The sequence below is a fragment of the Epinephelus moara genome, chromosome 9, assembly GCF_006386435.1.
Source record: "Epinephelus moara isolate mb chromosome 9, YSFRI_EMoa_1.0, whole genome shotgun sequence".
Classification (NCBI taxonomy): Eukaryota; Metazoa; Chordata; class Actinopteri; order Perciformes; family Serranidae; genus Epinephelus; species Epinephelus moara.
This window is the reverse complement of record NC_065514.1, coordinates 36,374,192-36,397,585: the sequence shown is the minus strand read 5'-3', so window position 1 is coordinate 36,397,585 and position 23,394 is coordinate 36,374,192. Positions and strand designations below refer to the sequence as shown.

Genomic DNA, 23,394 nt, shown 5'->3' with positions numbered 1-23,394 from the left:
ATTGTGTCATGCGGATTACTGTTAATGTATTATGTTGATCTGTTCTGTACGACATGTATTGCAAGTCTGTCCGTCCTGGAGGAGGGATCCGTCCTCAGTTGCTCTTCCTGAGGTTTCTACCATGTTTTTCCCCCGTTAAAGGTTATTTTTTGGGGGAGTTTTTCCTTATCCGCTGCGAGGGTCCTAGGGACAGAGGGATGTCGTATGCTGTAAAGCCCTGTGAGGCAAATTGTGATTTGTGATATTGGGCTTTATAAATAAAATTGATTGATTGATTGATTGATTGATTGATTGATTGGTTCTTTTTAATTCTAGGAATTAAGCTTGGGCTCAAGCGAGGAGGTCTCAAAACCCCTCCCATTGGCTTGTGTTCAAAACCTTAGGAACCGCTGTACTGCTTCATTAAGAAAGACTAAGTTAGACTACTATTTACTAACTTCCACCAGCTCCTCTCATGATCAGAGCAAATTTTGGAAGGAGGTTAAATCAGTTTTGAAAATTATACCTCTTTTCCCACCAATATTGTTAATGGGCACACTCTCAACAGACTGTAAGGACATCTGCTCTGCCTTTAACGGTCATTTTGCTGCATATGGACACCTTTTTGAAACCACTATAAGTCAGCTGGATCATACCCCCCAGCAAAAGGATAATCTGAGTAATGCCTACTCACCAAGCTTCAGTTTGTCCTCTTTTAGTCTTCAGGAAGTTACTAATGCTCTTCTTACAATACAAAATCTACCAGTGCAGATAGTTTAGATGCTTTCTTTCTTAAACTTTCTGCGCCACTAATTGCAGAATGTATAACTCATATATTCAACCTGACCATCTCCACTGGAATAATCCCCACAGCCTGGAAAACAGCCTATGTCCGTCCCTTACATAAAGGAGGTGATAAACCGGCAAAAATTTTGGAGTCCCTGGTAAATAATCAACTTAGATCATATCTCTCTTTGTTTTCTATACTCACTCCCTATCAGTCTAGTTTTAGGCCAAAGCACAGTACCACATCTGCATCCTCCCTGGTTCTAAAAGACAACACACCAGCCCGGGATAGCAAAATGTCTTGTGCTGCTATGTTTATAGACTTGTCTAGGGCATTCACAGTTGCAGACACAGTTGACCACTTGTGATTTTTTTTAAAGAAATTGTCCTGTATTAGTTTTGATTCTGTCAGCTGCCTGTGGTTTGAAAACTACCTCTCCAATAGACTGCAATGTGTAAAGATGGGTGATGTTCATTCAAAAAAATTTAATATTACTAAAGGTGTCCCACAGGGCTCAGTGTTAGAGCCAATATTGTTTTCAATTTATCGCAACATCTGCTCAATCTGCCATTGAACATATACAATCGTCTTTCAATTCGCTTCAACTTCAATTACATAACTACAAGCTAGTACTTAATTCAGACAAAACCAAATGGATGCTGTTTACCAAGGCTACTCATGAGTCTTTCAATATTCATTCTGTGAATGGCCCATCCACAGAGAGAGTTAAACAGTATAAATACCTTGGTATCTGGCTGAATGACAATCTTAATTTTAAGCACCATACTGAAATTTTGATTGCCAAATTGAAGACAATACTTGGCTTTCTGTACAGAAATAACAGTTGTTTTCCTTTTGTACACAGGAAAAGATTTGTAGAATCTGTATTTTTGTCTGTTTTGGATTATGGTGATGTTATACACCGAAAAGCTGCTGTCTCTACACTGAAATCACTTGATGTTGTCTACCACTCAGCCCCAAGGTTCATTACAGGTGATCCTTACAGCACCCATCACTGCCACCTTTACCGAAAGGTTGGCTGGCCACAGTTGGCTGTGAGGCAGGAACAGCATTGGTATTTGTTCATTTATAAAGCTTTGATACAGATGCTTCCACCCTATATTTCATCATTCTTAACTCTGTCCTCACATAACCTTGGTACTCGTTCACAGAATAGGCTGTTGCTTCACACTCCTTTAATCAGAACTGGATTAGGAAGAATGTCATTCTCTTACAGTGCACCTTATACATGGGATAATCTACAAAAGATTTTAAACTTGAACACTCTGCGACCCTTATAGCAGTTTAAGTGCCTTATTTTATCTTGTTTTAATTTAGTGTAAATGGGTTTTTTTTAAGATTATTTTTGTGGGCTTTTTGCCTTTAATAGACAGGACTGTGTGTGAAATGGGGAGTCAGAGAGAGTGGGGACTGACATGCAGCAAAGGGTCGCAGGCCGGACTTGAGCCCACGACCGCTGCTGCGAGGCAATGCCTCTGTCCATGGGGTGCTGGCACTATCCACTACGCTACAGATGCCCCGAGTGTAAATGTTTTTAACTATACATCTACACCTTAGCATGTTTATCACCCTGTATTTCTACTTTTAGAGCACATTTATTGCTAGTTGTTGGGAATCAACATATTATTACCTCACATGGTGGCACCAAGATAGAAGATAGAAGATACTAGTCTCATAAAATACGCTAAACTATTAATTTGGAGTTTGATTAAAAATTAAATTAATGACAACAGTAACGCCTGAAGGATTTCGGAGTTCTTGACGCAGCAGAGGTTGACTATTCATTCACTCTTGTGCAACATTAAACAGGCAGCAGACATGATTCCAAAGAATTATATTTATTCACAAATTAGCAAACCAAACCAAAACACATAAATTCTAACTAACTATATACAAGCTTGGTGTGTATGTGTGTGTGTGTGTGTGTGTGTGTGTGTGTGTGTGTGTGTGTGAGTGAGTGAGTGAGTGAGTGAGTGAGTGAGTGAGTGAGTGAGTGAGAGAGAGAGAGAGAGAAAGAAGAGAAAGACAAAGGCGGGTGTGGTGATCAAGGAGCCGTTTGGCCTACAAAACAAAATGGCTGACAACACAGAACTACCAAAATGGCCGAATCAAGGCTTGCTTCCGGTCGGGGGAGGTGTCTGTCTGACCGTGTGGTCAGGACAAAGACAAAGGAAAAGAAGCGTGAACTCTGAAATGCCTGGGTGTAGCTCTGTTGAAAGCCTGTTTGTTAATGAGTCTATGTCAATGTCACGTGTCTTGCAAACGGTCTGGATNGCTGGGTGCTAACTCACTTAGTTCCTTGTTGCTGGAAAGCTAGTTTGCAAACCTTGTGTTTGCCAGAGAGTCTGTGATCAGTTGCCCTCCCTTTAGTGGTTTGGGCTATGGAGCAGGGGTTCGGGCCTCTGCTGTCCAGGCCCAACCGGGAAAAGGTGGGAGCTGCTGAAGCTCCAGGGCAAGAAGAGCACTGCTCCACGGTTGGAGCAAAGAGAGAGAAGGCTTGGAGGAAGCAGACCTTGTACAGATGCCTGTGACATCACAGAGTCACATGTCACTGTAAAAGGTCTTGTCCAATCAAGTTTTGGGACTTGAGTCTCACTGAGGTGTGAGGTGAGACCTCCTGTGGAGATGGGTGCCACCTAGCTCTCTTTGTTTGAAGACAAAGAGCATGCAGAGGAAAAAGCCTTGAAATCAGTGATGATTTTACCAAATGATAAATCATCTGTGGTCCTGTGAATCCCAACATAGTGTTGTTTGTTGTTTTGTATGATTTCATTTTTGTTTAAACTGATATGCATGATTGTTTTTTGTTTGCCTATTAATTGTTTTATTGTCTTTGTTCATGCTCGGCATCATTGAAAATTAGGGTCTTGGGGCGTTGGTGGCTTGGTGGGTAGAGCAGGCGCCCCATATACAAGGCTGTTGCCGCAGCGGCCCGGGTTCGAGTCCAGCCTGTGGCCCTTTCCTGCATGTCATCCCCCCTCTCTCTCCCCTTTTCAAACTTCCCTGTCCTGTCCATTAAAGGCAAATGCCCAAAAATATTTTTAAGAAAAAAGAAAATGAGGGTCTCCCTCAGTTGATTTCCAGAGTCTTAAATAAAGGTTTGAAACACAATGTTGAGCTTATGTCATCAGGATGGTCTGACAAGGATGCAATTGAGGTGGTTTAGGCATCTGATCAGGATCCTACTGGGTGCCTCCCATTTGAGGTGTTCCGGGTATGTCAACTGGTAGGAGGCTCCGGGTCAGACCCAGAACATGCTGGAGGGATTATATATCTCACTTAACCTAAAAATGCCTCTTGAGTCTGCCAAGAGGAGCTACAGTAGGGGTGACAGTGGCCCAGTCCATAGGGACTTGGGGCTTGGGAACCAGAGTCATGGTTCCAGTCCCTGTTCAGACCAAGTATGGAGTGTGGACTGGTGGCTGAAGAGATGCCAGTTCACCCCCCCCTGAGCAAGGCACCAAACTCTCAACTGCTCTGGGACATCGCTCCATTTAATGCATGTATACATCCTGTTTGTGCATTTGTCTGTATTTTGGGCCTGTGTGTAAATGACAACAGAGTGAAAAAAAAATTGAATTTCCCCTCAGGGGTTAATAACGCATATATCTGCTTCTTCTTCTAGAAAGCCTTGCTGGGGAGAGGGATTTCTAGAGTACCTTGCTTAGCCTGCTGCCCCACGACTTAGCTCCGGATAAGCAGTTGAAGATGGATGGATGGACACACACACAGTACAACTAAAGCTGATAGGGATGTCAATAGTTCTACCAGTATTTGAACCTACATTGCCACCCTAAAGCGTCTCCTAGCGTGGCTATAAACAGTGTTCACCAGGAACATGATGTTGACTCACATTCTAAAATGACGGCATGACCAAATACACACACACAACTAGGTGCATTGTTTATTTATTTGAAGAACTGCAATATTGAAGCTGATTGTAGGTTGAGAGTTATGACCGTGTAATTAAAGTTTTGGTGAAATAACAACACTGTGTGGTCCTTGTATGCAATAGCAATTAATTCTGAATAGATACATCAACAAAAGCTTTTATGTCCCATTTTACATTTCCCCTGCTCAATTTTATTTCAACAAATCATATTACTGTATTTTCAGTTTTAACTTAGTGCTCCTGGAAGGATATAATGTGGTGCGATGGTCAGACAACAGTACAGACTACAATATATTGGTGGTGTTTTAATTAGATTAGAAAAAAAACTAAACCAAGAACAGCCTGTACATGTGCTGTGTACAAATAGCCATGTGTTAGAATATGTCTACAATAAAAACTAATCAGTCATAAGTGAGGTTTGGTGCACATGAAAACATTTCAATCCATGGTTATCTGTGGCCTGCCTAATGCAAAGGAAGACAAATTCTTGGGGAAAGCACTCACTCATGATCAAAATTTCACTTTTGTAGAAGCAGAAAACCAATTTGAGACGTGACGCTGAACCTGATGCATGAGAACAAGGCATGATTTCACAGTTTCTCGTTATGCCAGGAAAATCCTCCACTAAAATCTTCTATTAACGCTGAAATGGGAATTTTGCACAGAGCCAACTGTTTGCGAAGTCACTTACTCAGCTGTACAATGCATCGAGGCCTTTAGAAAAATAAACCTGACGTTTCACACAGCCAGTGACTCAAAAACAATTTACTAAGCAAGTCATGTCAAGTAGATAACTATATACATTTTAGACTGTTCAAGCACAGGAAATGTGAAAAATTCAACATAAAAGTAAGATTTACAATGCAGTCATTAGCTTACTGCAATGTGCCAGATTTATAAAAGAATTCTAGTTTGTAACATCAAATGAACTGAAAAGGCACATCACATTTCTCAAGCTAACATTTAAACCAGACATCCCTTTGCAAAGCATATTCAGTGAATTACATGAAACCTCACAATGTTTTACATGGTACACAACAATGTACCAAGCCACTTTTCAACATACAATTCAGTACAGAGCTTCCTTGGGGATGATCTGTAAAAACCTTGAGGAATATCTCATTTGAGGTCAAAATCTGATGTCAAAGGAAATGTTTTCCATTATTTACAGTAACTGTTTAAGGCAACCCAGCTTTTCTTCAAGGAAACCAATGTTTCAGCAAATCAGCTCAGTGACCACCCTGGCGTTGGCCATGTTCCCTGGCTACAGCACATTTGACTTGGTCTTATCCTGGTAAGGAAATGTCAGTGTCCACAATTGGCACCCAATTATTAAACTATGGATTAAAGGTCAGCTACAAATATACCACTTTTGCACTAAAATTAGCTTGTGTATGCACATTATTTAAACACAGATAAAGTGGCTAAAAATAGGCTACAGACTTCTTTCCAATTGCCAGTAGACCAGAGCTGTATACATGACTCTGCAGCTGGCGAGTTTGTCTTCCACACTTTTTGGTGCGCCACGTTCAACGTCATAGACAGGCCAGAAAACAGGCTAGTAAACAGTAGAAAGCAGCATGGAGGCATGTGGAAAACTTTACAGTGGTTTCTTCTTTATACATCTCTTACACATTCAGTCTCTCTCTCATACTCGGTGCAGACTAATTTGGATTGATGTTTGAGTGCTGCTTGGGTGGAGACGGACAATATTTTGTGGTGATGTGTCATCTCATCTCACTGGTTAAGGGTCTTAAATTAGCGCATTCACCAAGTGTTAAGTTTCCATCACTGCCTATCAGAGCCAAAGCCGATAAATACCTGTGACCACTGCAGAGTAATCTAACCCTGGCATGAATGCAGATTGTAACCTTTCCCATTCATTCATTTTCCTGTTGGGGGTTGCAGGGGGCTGGAGCCTATCCAAGCTAACATTGGGCGAGAGGCAGGGTACACCCAGGACAGGTCGCCAGACTATCACAAGGCTGAAACATCAAGACAGACAACCATTCACACTCACAGTCACACCTACTGCCAATTTAGAGTCACCAAGTAACATGCATGTCTTTGGACTGTGGGAGGAAGCCGGATACCTGGAGGTAACCCATGCTGGGAGAACATGCAAACTCCACACGGAAGGACTCCCCCAACTTGGGGTTCGAACCAGGACCCCTCTATCTGTATGGCAACAATGCTAACCACTGCACTACCATGCCGCCACCGTACGGTAATCTTTCCCATTACATTAAAAAGTCAGATGTTAGCAGGTCTTTTTGTGCAGTTTGAAAAGGGCTTTATTCTCACAGCACAGAGCTAAACTGATTATAGAGCAAATCTGCCAAAAACATTTAAACTTCCACGTTAAAATCTACTACAGAAGGATTTCTGATGTTAAGTTTATTTTTAAACCTTTATTACCATTTGTTTTAAGTTGTCACTGATATATCTAGGCTTTAAAAAATTAATTTTTCTTCTTTGTCTGACATCAGAAGACCAGCAAGAGGTTTACAGCTTTTTTACAGAAAGGAGCAAGTACTGAACTAGAACTGAGCGTAGCACATCAGTAATAGTTTCATCATCTTTCTTAGTGCCTTGCATTTCCATCTGCAAAGGTTCAGTTTGTGTCTTGAGGAGGACTGTATGCTGAGGAAGAAACAGATAAAAACAAAATGCTTTGGTCCATGCATGATCTATGGTGGCAGTTAAGATTCGGAAATTCCAGAGCACACATGGTGGTGGCTCATATGCTAGCAGTCTGGGCATTGAAATCCTTGTTTGTTTCTATCCATTCTCTTTCCACAGTACTAAGTGAATGCTATGGTCGGGCATGCTGGTGGCAAATACCAGTCCAGAGTCATTGTCCCCATCCAGGCCATTGAGCCAGGAGGTCACACCGGCCAGGAAGCTGGATCCTCGTTTGGATTTTCTGTAGGCTGGCAGAGGCCAGCGGCCAGAGATAGCCTCTGTCCTCAGATCCATTACATACAGGAAGTGGTTGTCGAAAAGGAGTGCAAACACCTCGCCAAAGCTGAGCAGGGACAGGTTAGCTGGGTCCTGTGTTTTTATCACCCTGGGAACATGAAAACATGCTAGGTTAAGAGCTGGCAGCAGCATGATCATATTGTCTTACAGTACAAGTTCACATGTCTAAATCCATGATTCCAAGCAAACAGTGATGAAAAAAATTGGGACAGCTTGATAAGGATTTTGTTTCATGTGGATATTGTTTTTGGATGTAATGAAGCAGAGCTGACACATTTGCTTTACTGAGGTAAGCATCAGTTTTTTTAATATCAGCCTTATTAATCTACAGCACTGAAACATTACAAATTAACCACCACGTGCTATTAAATTAATAATGGTAATTATGGTACTTGACCAAACTTTTTTTTTTCAGTTGCTAAGTAATAGATTTCCTTGTTTTTTGTGATACCAGAATTATTAATTAGTAGGTGATCTCACTACAATGAAATGATTACTACTGGGGCTAACATCATCACTCATGAAAAAAAATGGGCTCATTGAATTTCACTGAGTCCCAGCTTTCAAGTTATATCCAATATATGCAATTCTAAGACGTTATGCAGAAATATTCAAAAACATTAAGATAGGTGAAAATCACACATTTATACTGCATGCAAAAAACTGTTTTGTTTTGTTTTTACAGAAAATTGATGGAACTAGAATAAAGTGGGCATGTCTGTGAAGGGGAAACTCTTGGGTACCTAACTGACAAGAAGCAAAACATTTGATGTTGCATTCAGTAAAAATGTGTTTTGTTTGACTACATTTGTATTGATTTTTTATTTAATTCAAGATCAAGATCAAATTTATGCTAGTCCCATCAGTTTTGTGTAAAAACAGTTTTTCACATGCAGTATAATTGTGTTAATTTCCCTTATTACTTATATATATAATACATTTATAATATTTCTGCACACTGTGGTCCCTAAAAGTCTTAGAACTGCATATATTGGGTATGACTGGAAAGTTGAGATGGGCCCAATTTTATTCATGTCTGAAAATGTTAGCCTCCAAAGTACTCATTTTATTGCTGTAAAACCATTTTCGGAACTTGATCTCACTGTATAAAATTACCTAATGTGACAAATAGGATAATCACAGCCTCATGAAACTTTACAACCACAAACGAGAGACTTCAAATAGAAGTGCTCCCCACTCAACTGCTGAAAAATACCAGTTCTTGCAGAAATCTCCAAATATTAAAAGTTTTTGATACCAAATCAAAGCAGGGATTTTTCTGTGGTGTTCCCTATGGTCTTCGTGTCTGAATGTGATATTTTGGAGGGATTTTTTGACCATTTTATCATTCTTTGAGAGGTAAAAATTGCTTACATTTAGTATGAAGTCTGTGTAACAAAATGTATCAACCCCAAAATTGCTTAAACTTATGGGAGATAATTGAGCATGGACACCATAATTTCTAAGCACCTATACATTTTAAACTTTAAAGGTTTGAATAGGTACTTAGCCAAAACACAATCTTTATTACATATTTTTTGGGTAGAAAAACAGGACACACAGTGCTGAGCTGTCTCTCAAACTAATCTTAAGTTTCACAGCTTTCAGATGATCTGTACCACTTCTAAGTAATCTTGTCCCCCCTTAACAGGACAAAAATGGGTCCATGTTAGGGATGGGGCAGAGTGAAGAGGTTAACTTGTTGAAACAAGATAAAAAATATCACCTTACAGGTCTTTAGGGACTTCGTAGAAAATAAAACCTGATAGGCTGAGTTCTCTCCATTATGTGGTGGCTGTGTGCATCTAAAGTCATTAGAGATGCATATGAATTAATGTATAGTAAATTAGCTTGTGCACACAAGACAAATAACTTATTTACACAAAAAAATGGACTTGTTTGCAGAATATCAAAAAACACATCTGAGGTAGTTTGCCCTCAGAGATCATTCATAGTTTTAGACATATCTCTTAAAACGACAATGATTGTACATGACTGACCATGAATAATAATAATCTGAGCTTCACAATTGTATGTCAACTGTTTTCTTTAAAGAGCAATTTAGCAGCATCAAAGCTCTAACAGCTCTAACAGTGTGTTGTTCCAGCATCCCTTTACCATACTCAGTCTGCAATGTTTCAGCCGAATCTCTCAGTCATTCATCTCAGTTTTAATTATCATCATCACAGCTTGCTTTTCACTCATGCTAAGCTGTGACCTAAATACTCACTCACTCTCTCTCAGTCTCTTTTCAAGTTGCATAAAAATCTGCACAAAACCTGTGCAAAAGCTAAAATCTGGACATACTGGGCCTCATTCACAAACTTTTTAAACTGTACATACGAATATTTTAGTAGAAATCTGGGATTCATCAATATTTTCGAAACTACACTTTTACTGCTCCTACTCTGCAAACAAATTTAGAACTGCCTCAGACCATACCTACACTAATAATAAAGGTCCAGCTGTCTTAGAAAACATAAACACACACCTTTTAAGTAAATGCATAACGCATTTATTTATTTTATTTAGGCTTTTTTCAACAATATCTAATACTGTTAATTTTAGAGGTAAGCGGATTCATCGGTTTGGCCTATTAATTGGCACTGATGGGACTTTATACAGTGCCCTCCAAAAGTATTGGAACAGTGAAGCCAATTCCTTTATTTTTGTTGTAGACTGAAAACATTTGGGTTTGACATCAAAAGATGAATATGAGACAAGAGATCAACATTTCAGCTTTTATTTCCAGGGATTTACATCTGGATCTGATACACAACATAGGAGATAGCACCTTTTGTTTGAACCCACCCATTTTTCATGTGAGCAAAAGTATTGGATGTGACTGACAGGTGTGTTTTGTTGCCCAGGTGTGTCCCAATTACATTGATTATTCAAACAATAAATAGCACTGAATGTCTAAGCTCAGTTTCAGATTGGGTAGGATAGGTTTTGCCTGTGCAGACTGCATTTAGAGGTGGAACCAATATGAAAACAAGAGAGCTGTCTATGGGTGAAAAAGAAGCAATTATGAATCTGAGAGAAGATGGACAATCAATCAGAGCCATTGCACAAACATTGGCCATAGCCAGTACAACCATTTGGAATGTCCTGAAGAAGAAAGAAACCACTGGTGTACTAAGCAACAGACGTCGAACAGGTAGACCAAGGAAAACATCAGCAGTTGATGAGCTGTAAAGAAAGACCCTAAAACAACTGTTAGTGACATCAGCAACAACCTCCAGAGGGCAGGAGTGAAGGTATCACAATCTACTGTTTGCAGAAGACATCATGAACAAAAGTACAGAGGCTACACCAGAAGATGCAAACCACTCATTAGCAAGAAGTATAGGAAGGCCAGGCTGGAATTTGCCAAAAAGTACAGAGATGAGCCTCAAAAATTCTGGGAAAAAGTTTTATGGACTGATGAGACAAAGATTAACTTTTACCAAAGTGATGGAAAGGCAAAAGTTTGGAGAAAGAAAGGATCTGCTCATGATCCTAAACATACAAGCTCATCTGTGAAACACGGTGGAGGTAATGTCATGGCTTGGGCTTGCATGGCTTCTTCTGGGACGGGCTCTTTCATCTTCATTGATGATGTTACACATGATAGCAGCAGCAAAATGAACTCAGAAGTCTACAGAAACATTTTGTCTGCTTATTTAAAGAAAGATGCAACCAAACTGATTGGGAGATCCTTCATCATGCAGCAAGATAACGACCCAAAACACACTGCCAAAACAACAAAAGAGTTCATCAGGGGCAAGAAGTGGAAGGGTTTAGACTGGCCAAGTCAATCTCCAGACTTAAACCCAATAGAGCATGCATTTTACCTGCTGAAGAGGAGACTGAAGGGAGTAACCCCCCAAAACAAACAACAACTGAAAGAGGCTGCGGTGAGTCTGGAAAAGCATCTCAAAAGAAGAATGCAAAAGTTTGGTGATGTCAATGGGTCACAGGCTTGATGCAGTTATTGAAAGCAAAGGATTTGCAACTAAATATTAACTCTTATTCACTTTAATCTATTATAAGCCTATATGTTCCAATACTTTTGCTCACCTAAACATTTTGTGTTCCATTACAAATAATGCTATCTTCTAAGTTGTGTATCAGATCCAGATGTAAATACCTGGAAATAAAAGATGAAATGTTGATCTCGTCTCATATTCATCTTTTGATGTCAAACCCAAATGTTTTCAGTTTACAACAAAAATAAAGGAATTGGCCTCACTGTTCCAATACTTTTGGAGGGCACTGTATAAACTATCGTTAATAGCGGAACAGGGCCCTGATAAGCCCCGTTTCCACCAAGCAGTACAGTAGGGTACAGTTCAGTTAGGTAGGCTTTTTTTCCGTTTCCACTGTGAAAAGTTGTTGATGGCACCAATGGAACTGTTCCATAGCATCTCCATTTTTGGTCACCCTTCTGTTGGGGTATCTAGCACACAGATCTGGTACTAAAAGGTGGAGCTGTGAACACTGCAGTCTGTTGATTGGTCAGTAGAGGACGGTCACTCTTGCTCAGTGCTGAGTTGTGGCTGGTTTTAAGGCTTATGTAACCACTGTTCATATCGTGGTAAGTTTCACACATTTTAATAAACTATAACTATAAAATGAAAGGGTGTTTTGCTGCCTCTTGCAGCAGCTGTAGGCAGAGAAAAAACTTACTTAATTCACTGGGCTGACTGCCGGCAACTTTTGATGTAGAACGTTAACTAAAGTAAAACTTTGACCATTATTTTTGTTTTTATATGACATACACTCTTAGTAATAAGTGAATCTTCAAGCATTTATATATATTTTTTGACTGTGACGGCATATATCCCAATCCTCACTTGGAGAAAAAAACAAAGCAATGTAGAGCATCATTCCTGTGGGCTCCGGCAACACTAAACCCCTGAGCTTACCTTAGAGGGACTACATGTACAAACCCGCTACTTTTAAATATCCCATGAAGAGAAACTCTCACTGCAGCCTGTTTTATTTTGTTCTGAATCTGTTGGCATGCAACCCCTTTCTGTGGACAATAAACTAGGTGCAGACTTCCCTCTGTGTCACAACTGAAGAGCTAGGAAATACAGGGTGTTTGTCAAAGTCAAGGAAGGATCCTCAAAAGGATGCTACGTCATAGACCCCCGCCGAAGGACTGTTCCAATGTCAAGGATCCTTCTGAGTTTCACGAAGGACTGAGTCCTTCTTTCAGAGAAAGTTGAAGGATGCACGTGTGGATCCTCCGGGGGTATAAAATCCCCATAATGCTTTGCATACGATTTGCTGGAAGTGAGGGGGAGGGCCTCTTCAATGAAACCTGAGCCAGCTTAGCAGGATTTAGATAAATATGTCATTTATTTGGAATAATGTTTCCATGAGTTTTTATCAAACAAGCCTGAAATTTTTTTTTGCCAGAAACCTCATAATTTACACTTTCCACAACATAATAAGATTTTTAAAATAATGTAATTTAGATAAAACATGTTTTAAATGAATCATTTACAGCAGAGAAGGAGCGCTAAGTGTCCACCTCCCCTCCTCCCCCCACTATTCACATGATAATGACATGATCACTGCTTTCATTCTGTCAGTTTCAACTGGTGTATTTTTCAGGGGGATCGCGACGAGAAGGGCCACAGTAAATACATTAGGACATCCTGCAGGTCAAAGCATCACTCTTTTGTTTTGAGGTGAACTTATTTCAGTGGATTACCCGGCGATATAATGTGAAATCGGCGCGCTCAGTTGTTTCAGAGCAGCCTGGCTCATCAGATCAGATCCGCTCATTATATTACTGTAGCGCAGTGTGTGGTGACACACACATAAAATATGGATCACTTTGAAATGACAGAGTGATTCTGTGTGTGAGCCTGTGTATATTCTGTTAATGATAATTTAGAACTTTTTTCAGCTGTTGTCTTTACTTCAATACTCCACTTACTCTTAAATATGATCCAGAAATATTTGTGTTGTTTGGTGGAAACGGGGCTATAGTGGCCGATGGCCACTGGTCACATAGGTACAGCCATAAGCCTTTTGCACCGAGTACCCACATGCAAAGTCAAGGTAATGTGTGCTTTAGATAATTCGTATGATTTAACTGAAAGTCTAAAATAATGTAGGACAGCTTTACTTCTTTATTAGGAGCATAATAAGGTTGCTGATTATAGAATAGCATTAGGTGCTTTCTCTGTTTTGCTTGCAAGTGTGGTCAGTATAATTTCACTACAATTAATTAGCAAGCCTGGCACTAGAAATGCGTGTGAAATTAATTTCTGATCATTTAAACGACTATTACGTCATAATTACTCTGAGAATGGGAGGGGCTAGCAGTGCACTCCGGCCATAAATGCACAATAAACACTCAATCTCATTTTTCACCCAACATCAGATGTTATTTTCTCACAAAGCAATTATCCTCACATTTTAGAGCTATAGAATGTGATTTTGTCCAAGGGCATAGCTGATTTTACCTCAAGGCTGTTGAGCGGCGTTCATGTCATAACAGACCTGTTTTCAGTCAATTTCTCACCACAATAGTTATCTCTCGAAGCTGTTCTGTGATTATCTGTTTTGCTCGATTTTTACAATTTCAATGCTGTTCTTACAGTGTTCAAGTGCTGTCAGGGAATAAAGTCCCACATAAAAATACTTTTATTCTGTGCCCCGTCATTTATGAGCAGGCCATATTTAAGGTCTTTGTAGACCTACAAAATACAAGGATAAGAAACTTCAGCTCTACTTACCAGTTTGGCGTCAGCCTACTCTCCAAATAATCAAACCACATAATTATCCACTGATTAATATAATTTGCACCGTTTGATCCTCCTAAGCTCCTCCNGCCATATTTAAGGTCTTTGTAGACCTACAAAATACAAGGATAAGAAACTTCAGCTCTACTTACCAGTTTGGCGTCAGCCTACTCTCCAAATAATCAAACCACATAATTATCCACTGATTAATATAATTTGCACCGTTTGATCCTCCTAAAGCTCCTCCCAAAACCAGTTCAGTGCCATAGTCGTTGATTCTGTGGGTGCTTCAGGGCTCGAGTAGCCACGGAGAAGTCCGAGCACTCACTTGTGCCAGTGCACAGTTGGGGCCAATTGAAAGAAATGTCAGATTAACTGCCAATGTGTAGGCTTTGGTCCATTTTATCCCACTGTACTGATGAGCAAATTACACCACCGGACCAAAGCACCTTTGGGAGAAAAGGCATGTGTGGCTACTCGTTAAAGGCTAAAGCGCAAGGCTGCAATGAGCAACACTTTCGTCTTAAACAAGTTACATCAATGGTGAGTGAAAAACAAATCCAATTTATTCAGTAGCCGTGTGTGCGTCTACGTGTTGATGGTTAATTGATTGTATTTTACTGTGTGTTCTTGAATGGTTCATCAGTGTTATCGGCCGATTAATTGGCTATCTTTTTTTTCCTGCCCCAAACTATCGTTATTATATTGGCCATTAATAATCCACTATCGGTCGACCTCTAGTTAATTTACTAATGCATTTGGTCATATGTATTAAATAACTGTGAAACTGACACCTTTTCATTCTCATCAATTATTAATTAAGAAATTCAACTTTAAAAACTAGGTGTCCCCGTTTTTATTTTGTAGGAATTGCGCATATGTTCATTTGTAGCCGACTTGACTGGTAGCCTATTAATAGGTATGCTGAGTATATAAAAGATTCTGATTGACCACTGAGCAGTTAGTCAGATGGTATATCTAACCTTGCTGGAAGATACTACAGCCTGTGCCTTCAAGAGAAAGTGCATCAGCGACAGACATTTTTATGTTGCATGTGCACTTATTTTATTAACAGAGTAAGAACATTTCTACACACAAATTTGTGAATGAGGCCCAATGAACCTAACTACCTGTGGACACACACACACACACAAAAAAAAAACAGCTCAAAAACATGACGGATTTTTAAGCTTTTTTTGGATTGTGACAGTATTCACTAAATAATCTACTGTGCAATATACAGCCATCTGTGCAATATTATGCTGTCTGTGCAATATTCCTGTTTTTTTCACTGTTGCATATAATATACTGGGTTCTACTGGCTTTATCCTTCCCTTCTACTGGGACTCACAGATGTAGCTTGCAACGATACTAGTGTAAAAGTATAAATCTGTATACTAGTGTAATTTGTTTTGTACAGTTTAGTAATATTTCTTATTTCTAGTTTCTTTTTATCATATTTCTATAGCTGTTGTTTTGTTACCTTGTTTTTAACTTATACCTTTATTGCACTGAATCTGAGCTTGTTTTTAACTTATACCTTTATTGCACTGAATCTGAGAGCTGCTACCTCAATTTCGTTGTACTCGTACAATGACAATTAAGAGATTCTGATTCTGATAGTTTTATTGTTACGCTGTTTTAATATATTTTATGTATTTATTTATCTATAACATATACTTCGGGACTTCTGCTTTAAGAAAGTGCTACATTGATAAACTTACATAGAAGAACAAACTGTTTGAAATACGCAAGTTAAGTAACGAACACCAGCTACAGAGCAGGCCTCATATTTTAATAAGCGCAGAGAGTCATATTTTGTTATGTGTACTAGTTTACCTGAGAATCTCAAAACTGGCAAAGTCCCACTGATAAACTCCGAGGTCAGAGCTGCAGACGATGTAGCGCCCGTCAAACTGCAGGCGAGGCTGAAGGCTGATGCTGCGGTCCTCTGACACTGACAGTGTCTTCAAACACTTACAGTTGATTTCTCTACCTAAAGGCCAGACCTGCAGAAGGAACACAGTGTGTGCTCCATCATATGGACTGTACCTATGGAAGGTACAGCAGCTGACACATGAGAGCACTGCTAAAACAATGACAAAAGCTTCACACAGTTTAGTTTCTTTACTCTTTAAAAGTGAAAACACAAGAGGCGGCTGGACACAGGAACATTACCTTAATTTCATACTTATCAGCACTTAGGAGGATATGATCACCGGGACTGTGCACCATAGATTCTACTTCACTCTTCTGTAGTATCACCTGATGGGAGAGAACAACACAAGATACATGTTTCCAAACACATTAAGCAAATGCTTGGTCATGGTTAAACTCCCATGTCAGTTTATTAACATATCAATTTTCCACTTTTATCACTGCTGAAGAGCCAAGACATTATTCAACAGTAAAAACATTCATAACAAAGGCAGCTGGGAACATCACATTACTGTAATTTTATTAATGATAAATGTGTCAAGTTATACATGAATAACACACAACTATTTTCCTAAAATGAAACCTTCACTAGGTTCGATGAGCTGACCTTGGTGACCCACTCGGTGTGTCCAGTCAGAGTGTTGAGACAGGCACCAGCAGACAAAGCCCAGACCTTCACAGTAAAGTCTGCAGAACCACTGACCAGCACGTCCAGCTCATCATTGTAATCCACACTGAAGACTGAGCAGACACAAAATGTTTCCACTCTCAAATGTCTTTGTAGAAATACAGTGCATCATAAACCCACAAATTTTGCTTTGCAATTTACAAATGCTACAGTTGAATCTATGCTCAAAGTTTGCAGAGTTTCTGGTCCAAGCTGCTGAAATACTCCAACAGGTTCCATTTAACTGTATTTGGTTGATTTGGATTTTTGTTTGTACACACAGGGCTGGGCAATATGGCTTAAAATAATATTGCAATATTTCTAGGCTATATTGCCACAATTACAATAAAGTTACATAAAGTAGCTACTGTCGTAATAAAGTTAAATAAATGACTTGAAATAACGTTAAATAAAATACTGATATAATACAGTTTTAAAAAGTATTGTAATGAAGTTCACTTTAATACTCTTATAATTAAGTTAGGTAGGTTAGTTAAGTTAAGTGCTGTTATAATAAAGCAGAATAAAGTACTTTTATAATTAAATAAAAGCAGAACTATTGGTGCTTTTATTTTGGAATCAGCTCACCTCAGGCTGGAAATATTGATGTTTTTACTGTGAACTCGAAGCTTAGGTGTAAGCAGTTAACACAAAGTTAAGTTAAACTGTTGCCACAGTGCCCTTAAACATGAGGATTTATTTACTGTGAGCTGGAAACAAACGAAAAGCTCAGTATTTGCAAGTTGCAAAATGTGATTGGAGCCCTACAGGTAGAAAACACACGCTTCCTCTTCTCATGCTGTCGTTAAACTCCATAAGTTAAACTGTTACCATGGCACAGGTAAACATAAGGATTTATTTACTGTGAAACAATTAAACAACTTTCTATATATAATAATATTTGCAAGTTGCAGCGGTGCTCCATGGTCACAAAATGTGACTAAATAACTAAATAGTCGCGGTCTGGAGCCCTGCAGGCTTCCTCTGCTCACGCTGTTGTTAAACTCCTTAAGTTCAACTGTTACCACAGCGCTGTTAAACGTGAGGATTTATTCAATGTGAAATTCCCAAACAGCTCTCCACTTTCTATATTAATTATATTTGCAAGTCACAGTGGTGCTCCATGGTCGCAAAATGCGACTAAATATAGTAGCTGTCTGGAACCCTGCAGATGAGAAAAATGCTTCACCCTGCTCACACTATCACTCAGCAGAAATTGGTTTGGATAGGCATAGTGTCTGTGATGCACAATGGTTGTGAGTCTTTCTTTCTGCACGTGTCTGTGAGAGGGAGAGAGCCACAGGAGAGAGTGATAGAATTGGAACACTGAAGCAAGCCCCATACTGGCAGCTTAAAAAAATGACATGACTATGGATACTCAACGTTCGCGATTTTGTCTTTTTATACATCCCATGTGCAACAAGCCCAATACATTGAGTATAGTTGGTATATTGCTCACCCCTATGTACATATGGATGTTTTAAACATATTTGAACAGTGTACACTACAATGAACTGTGTCACATAAATGAAGTATTGCTTAATACTCTTTATGGCCAGGAACAGATGTTCACAGGACATTGATACCAACCTGCTCCTGTGTGGCCACGGAACTGCTGGATTTTAGCTCCTGTGCTCCACTCCCAGCATGCAATAGTGTTGTCAAAGGACCCAGTCACCAGCTTCTGTTCATCAAATTTCACTGTGGCGCAGGTGTGTGTCTGAATTCCATAAATGCACTGCCCAGTGCGCACATCCCATAATTTGGCAGAGAGGTCATCAGATCCTGAAAAACAGCGGGATATCTTTGTTACTGCTGCAAGTTCTGGCACAACTTTATAATACCCCATTTAGACAAACATAGTGATGTGGGTCAAACCTCTGTCAGTGCTCTAACTGAATGGCTCAAAGGTAATGTCATTCTCACCCCCCCCCCTCCACCTTTCACATTGAACCTGTCCTATCAAATAAAGGCCTTAAAAAAACTTTTTTTAAACTGTGTCCTACGGAAGCACATTGCATTCACTGGATAAAAAAAAAAATTAGACACCTTATCTCGTAATTACGAGAAAAGATCTTGTAATTATGAGATCAGGATCTCGTAATTATGAGAAAAGTTACGCGCCGAAATCTGGCGGAAGAAAAATAATAATAAGACGAAAAATAAGTAGGCTATGTGTGTGACTTCTGCGCTGATGAAGTGGTGGGTGATCGATGTGCCTGACATTGATTGATTTAGTTTCAGCACCACGGTAGTGGTCAGCTCCTGTTAAGATATAAACAGAATGAAAGCAGACAAGGTAATTACAGAACTTGTCTTGAGAAATAGCTTTCAAATTAAATCACAGATTAAACCGAAACTAAATCAATCGATGTCAGGCACATCGATCACCCACCACTTCATCAGCGCATAAGTCACACACATAGCCTACTTATTTTTCGTGTTATTATTTTTCTTCCGCCAGATTTCGATGCGTAACTTGTTGTTATTAGGCTAAATAGGCTATTACATTTCTTTTTTTAAAGATATTTTTTTTGGGGCAGACAAGCGTGAAGGGGGGAGAGAGAGAGAGGGAGTGACATGCAGCAAAGGGCCACAGGCTGGAGTCGAACCCGGGCCGCTGCGGCAACAGCCTTGTACATGGGGCGCCTGCTCTACCACTAAGCCACCGGCGCCCCAGGCTATTACATTTCTAACAGTGTCTCAGCTGATTTATTGACACAGCATGCTTGTAGGCTGCTGTAACGTTAGGTTTACAGAGGAAATAACGGGATGTGACTCAATCGGGTGAAAATATCGTTAGTGAAACAGAAACAAGCGTTAGTTAGGGGACAAGAGCCAAGAGTCACAAAGACTCACGTATGTTAAAAGTTACTTACAACCGATGTATTTACTGTATGTGTCCGGGGTCCTTCGTCTGTGGAACAAGTAACGTGACCACTAACTTGTCCCCAAACGAACGCATGTTTCTGTTAGGCCTATGTGTTTCACTAACGTTCTTTATGTATTATGAAGAATGTCAGACTGGCCAATCAGTGGCAGAGTTGGGCCCGGAGTCACAAACAGCGCATTTCGACTGACACAGAACTGGCACGGTGCCGGTTCCCAAACCTAATTAAGTAGGCTACTTACAACGGCATGAAAGACAATCTGACATTCTGTTTGTTGTTGGTTATTTCCTTAAAAATTACAACTTTATTCTTGTAATATTATGACTTCAATCTCATTAAATTACGACTTTAATCTCGTAATATTATGACTTTTTCTCAGTTATGACTTTATTCTCGAAATATTACTTTATTCTCGTAATATTATGACTTTTCTCAGTTATGACTTTATTCTCCAAATATTACGAGTATTTTCTCGTAATATTTTGACTTTATTCCTCGAAATCTCAGAATTTTTTTTTCTTCAATGTGGCCCTAATACTCCGTCGTACCCTAATACTCCGTCGTAATTTACAATATATACACATTATAATAAAGATATGGGATATAGTCAAGATGGCACCACCCGAGTGGCAGCTGGTTACAGTAGTTCCGACCCCCCTTCGTGGATGTGCAGTATGTGGTTCTGAGCGAAGCAATGGCCAATGTGGCACCTTTCCTGATCTCGTAATTACGAGATCCTGATCTCGTAATTACGAGATCCTTATCTCCTAATTACGAGATAAGGTGTCTAATTTTTTTTTTATTCAGTGAATGCAATGCACTTCCGTAGGGGTCCTAATTCCAGACTACACACTAATTCTAAGCAGGCTTTGTAGTTTGTTCACCCTGAAAACATGATTAAGTGTACCTTAAACAGTCCTTATGCATACATTGAGTGTGCTGCTGATGCCGCAGCAAACGGAATGGAGGAGCTGTTCTCAGCTTCAAATCATTAAAAACAGGTAGTGGTGGTGGTGGTGGTGAGATTAAAAAAACAACTATAGTTAGTATAAAATGGAATGTAAAACCTGTCTACAAGCCCAATTCCAAAAAAGTTGGGACGCTGTGTGAAACATTAAAAAAGTTTATCTTTTTATTACTAAAAGTTGAGTGACACAGATGACATACATCTGTTACTGTTTTTTGTCTGTTACTATTTTCACATAAGAATCACATAAGACTGTTCATTGTACTCGTGCTGATTGTCACCCTGATGAAGGTCCTCTGACCGAAAGCTTGGTTAATTAAAGATACTTGCATTGATCCAAGTGTGCAGATCCTATTTTTACACAAGTTTACACATGGTTTTCTGGCACCTTGGCATACTCTGGTCGTGAGTGCGGTGATTTGCTCCTTGTTTCTGTTACTATTTTAAAAGGGAAGCATCGCCTCATCCTGGGCTTAGTGACTAGATGTTAAATGAACATGCACGTTCCGACCACTTAAAGCGCTTTCATATGAGACTTTCACACACACATTCACGCACTGCTGGCCAAGGCTACCATACAAGGTGCCACCTGATACTCAGTTTAGACATTCACATGCACTCACACAGCAAGAGCAGTTTCGGGTTTAAGATACTTCCACATGCAGACTGGAGAAGCTGGGGACTGGACCGCTGATCTTTCCATTAGTGGACAACCTGCTCCTGAGCCACAGCTGTGTGGCTGGTTTAAAGAAATAGAAACCCAGAGTGTTTTTTTCCCTTTAGCAGAATGATATTGTGTGCTCCAGACCTTTCCCTGATGCTGACACTGCGCTGCAGAGATAGGTCTGGCTACATAAATCCACACAGTGGTAGACATGCCCCTGTCCCAACTTTTTTCAAACATGTTGCAGGCATCAAATTCTGAAAGAGTGCATGCTTATAAAAAACAATAAAATTTATCAGATTGAACATTATATATCTTGTCTTTGCACTGTATTCAAGTGAATATAGTTTGGAAAGGATTTTCAAATCATTGCGTTCTGTCTTTATTTATGTATTACACAACGTCCCAACTTTACTGGAATCAGGGTTATATATTATTATATAGACACTACTAACTGGGCAACAGCATTTGACTTCTTTTATGGTTCCCATTTTGGGACAACACTGTACCTGACAGCAGCACTGAATACAACAGTGCTAAGCCAGTTTGGCATTCTCCTGACCTTAACATTGACTTTGCTCATCAATGTGGTATCTTGGGGTACAGTGCAGAGTGCATGGTGCACAGGTAGAAGTAGAGTTGCAAGCAGGAGAGATTCATTCAAATGAGGCATTGCAAAATGAGTTGGCATTTTGGTAGAAAATGTGTTAAGGCAGAATCCTGGTACGCGCAAGTACGCTGAAGCAAACGGCAATGCCTGGCCTGGCAAAACATGAGGCCCTGCTGAATATACTCACTCATAAATAAAGGTATATTCAAAACAATGTCTTCAGTTTTTCAGTACTACATTCTAAGTCATGAAAATAAACCAGAGCCATAGTGTACCTGTGCAGAGGAGGCCATCCTTATAGTAGAGGGCGTATACTCGAGCACTGTGGCCAATGAGGGACGATGTCTCAAAGGCCTCCTGATCCTGCAGCTGCACCATGCGCAATTTAGCCTTCAGGTAGACCCCCTTCCAGTGTGATGCATCCTGAATGGATTCATCAATCCTCCAGCCCAGCTCCCGGCACACACCCTGCCACACCTCAGTACAAGAGTTAATCACCTAAAAGGAGACAAAAGCTTGTTGGAACATTGGAACACTTTAGCACGTACATAGGTGAATGACTACTACTTTCACGACTATAGAGGGTGAGCTGATACAGTACTTGTTAGTTTATTGACATTGTTTTATAAATCTGTGTTCAGATTTTAAAATTGAATTATATCTGACATATCTCATTTTCATTTAATTATTAAATAATTAATAAATAAAACCAATCAATATTGATTTTTTTTTATTGCATAAATTAATAATATTACCAACACAAATTAAATGTTTGGTTAGCATACTAGAATAATATAAGCAGCTGCATTTTCAGTTTACTAGATACATTTTGCTGAGATAAAAATGACTGAAGTGAGATGAACAGACTCAGAAACTGTTGATGTTGACAAAGTTTTCATTTGGGGACATAATTTGCCACTAAAAAAAAAAAAAAAAAAAAAAAAGGTAATAAATTGCAATATATCACAATACATTATCGCAATACTCTGCACTTATGTATCGTGATAATATCACACACACACACGCACACAGGGATGTCTGGGGCGCTTTACTCGGGCTGCTGCCCCCACTCAATTCGGCCGCTTGTATCCGCAATCTCAATCTTTCAGTCACTACTCAGAGCTCATTATCATAGGTGAGGGTTGGGATGTAAATGGACCAGTAAATCCAAAGCTTCACCTTCCAGCTCAGCTTCCTCTTCACCACAATGGTCCGGCGCAGCGCCTGCATCACTGCAGAAGCTGCACCAA

General features: G+C 39.7%; 3 protein-coding genes and 1 long non-coding RNA gene across 6 annotated transcripts in view; 2 read left to right on the top strand and 2 right to left on the bottom strand.

Annotated features, from left to right (window-relative positions):
* Positions 1–5,648, top strand: part of LOC126395335 (uncharacterized) — a 40,121-nt gene extending 34,473 nt beyond the window's left edge. Inside the window, exon 2 of the mRNA XM_050052739.1 lies at positions 4,413–5,648. Within this exon, the coding sequence (XP_049908696.1) occupies positions 4,413–4,475 (63 nt within the window). The 3' untranslated portion in view covers positions 4,476–5,648. The remainder of the gene's footprint in view (positions 1–4,412) is intronic.
* slc38a9 (solute carrier family 38 member 9) overlaps positions 1–23,394 on the bottom strand; it is a 151,936-nt gene that overhangs the window by 105,211 nt on the left and 23,331 nt on the right. The gene's annotated exons all lie outside the window — the stretch shown is intronic.
* Positions 1–23,394, top strand: part of LOC126395350 (uncharacterized) — a 113,873-nt gene that overhangs the window by 80,009 nt on the left and 10,470 nt on the right. The gene's annotated exons all lie outside the window — the stretch shown is intronic.
* On the bottom strand, positions 4,985–22,639 carry fbxw2 (F-box and WD repeat domain containing 2). 2 transcript variants are annotated; one of them, XM_050052737.1, is made up of 7 exons: positions 22,420–22,638; positions 18,603–18,797; positions 16,953–17,086; positions 16,586–16,672; positions 16,247–16,416; positions 9,388–9,466; positions 7,573–7,749 (listed from the first exon to the last, which is right to left on the bottom strand). In XM_050052737.1, exons 1-7 carry the CDS (start codon positions 22,520–22,522, stop codon positions 7,723–7,725), a joined length of 795 nt encoding a protein of 264 aa, XP_049908694.1. In that variant the 5' UTR covers positions 22,523–22,638; the 3' UTR covers positions 7,573–7,722. The 2 variants fall into 2 exon arrangements, with proteins under 2 accessions (XP_049908695.1, XP_049908694.1); XM_050052738.1 differs by lacking the exon at positions 9,388–9,466 and having other exon boundaries at positions 4,985–7,749; positions 22,420–22,639.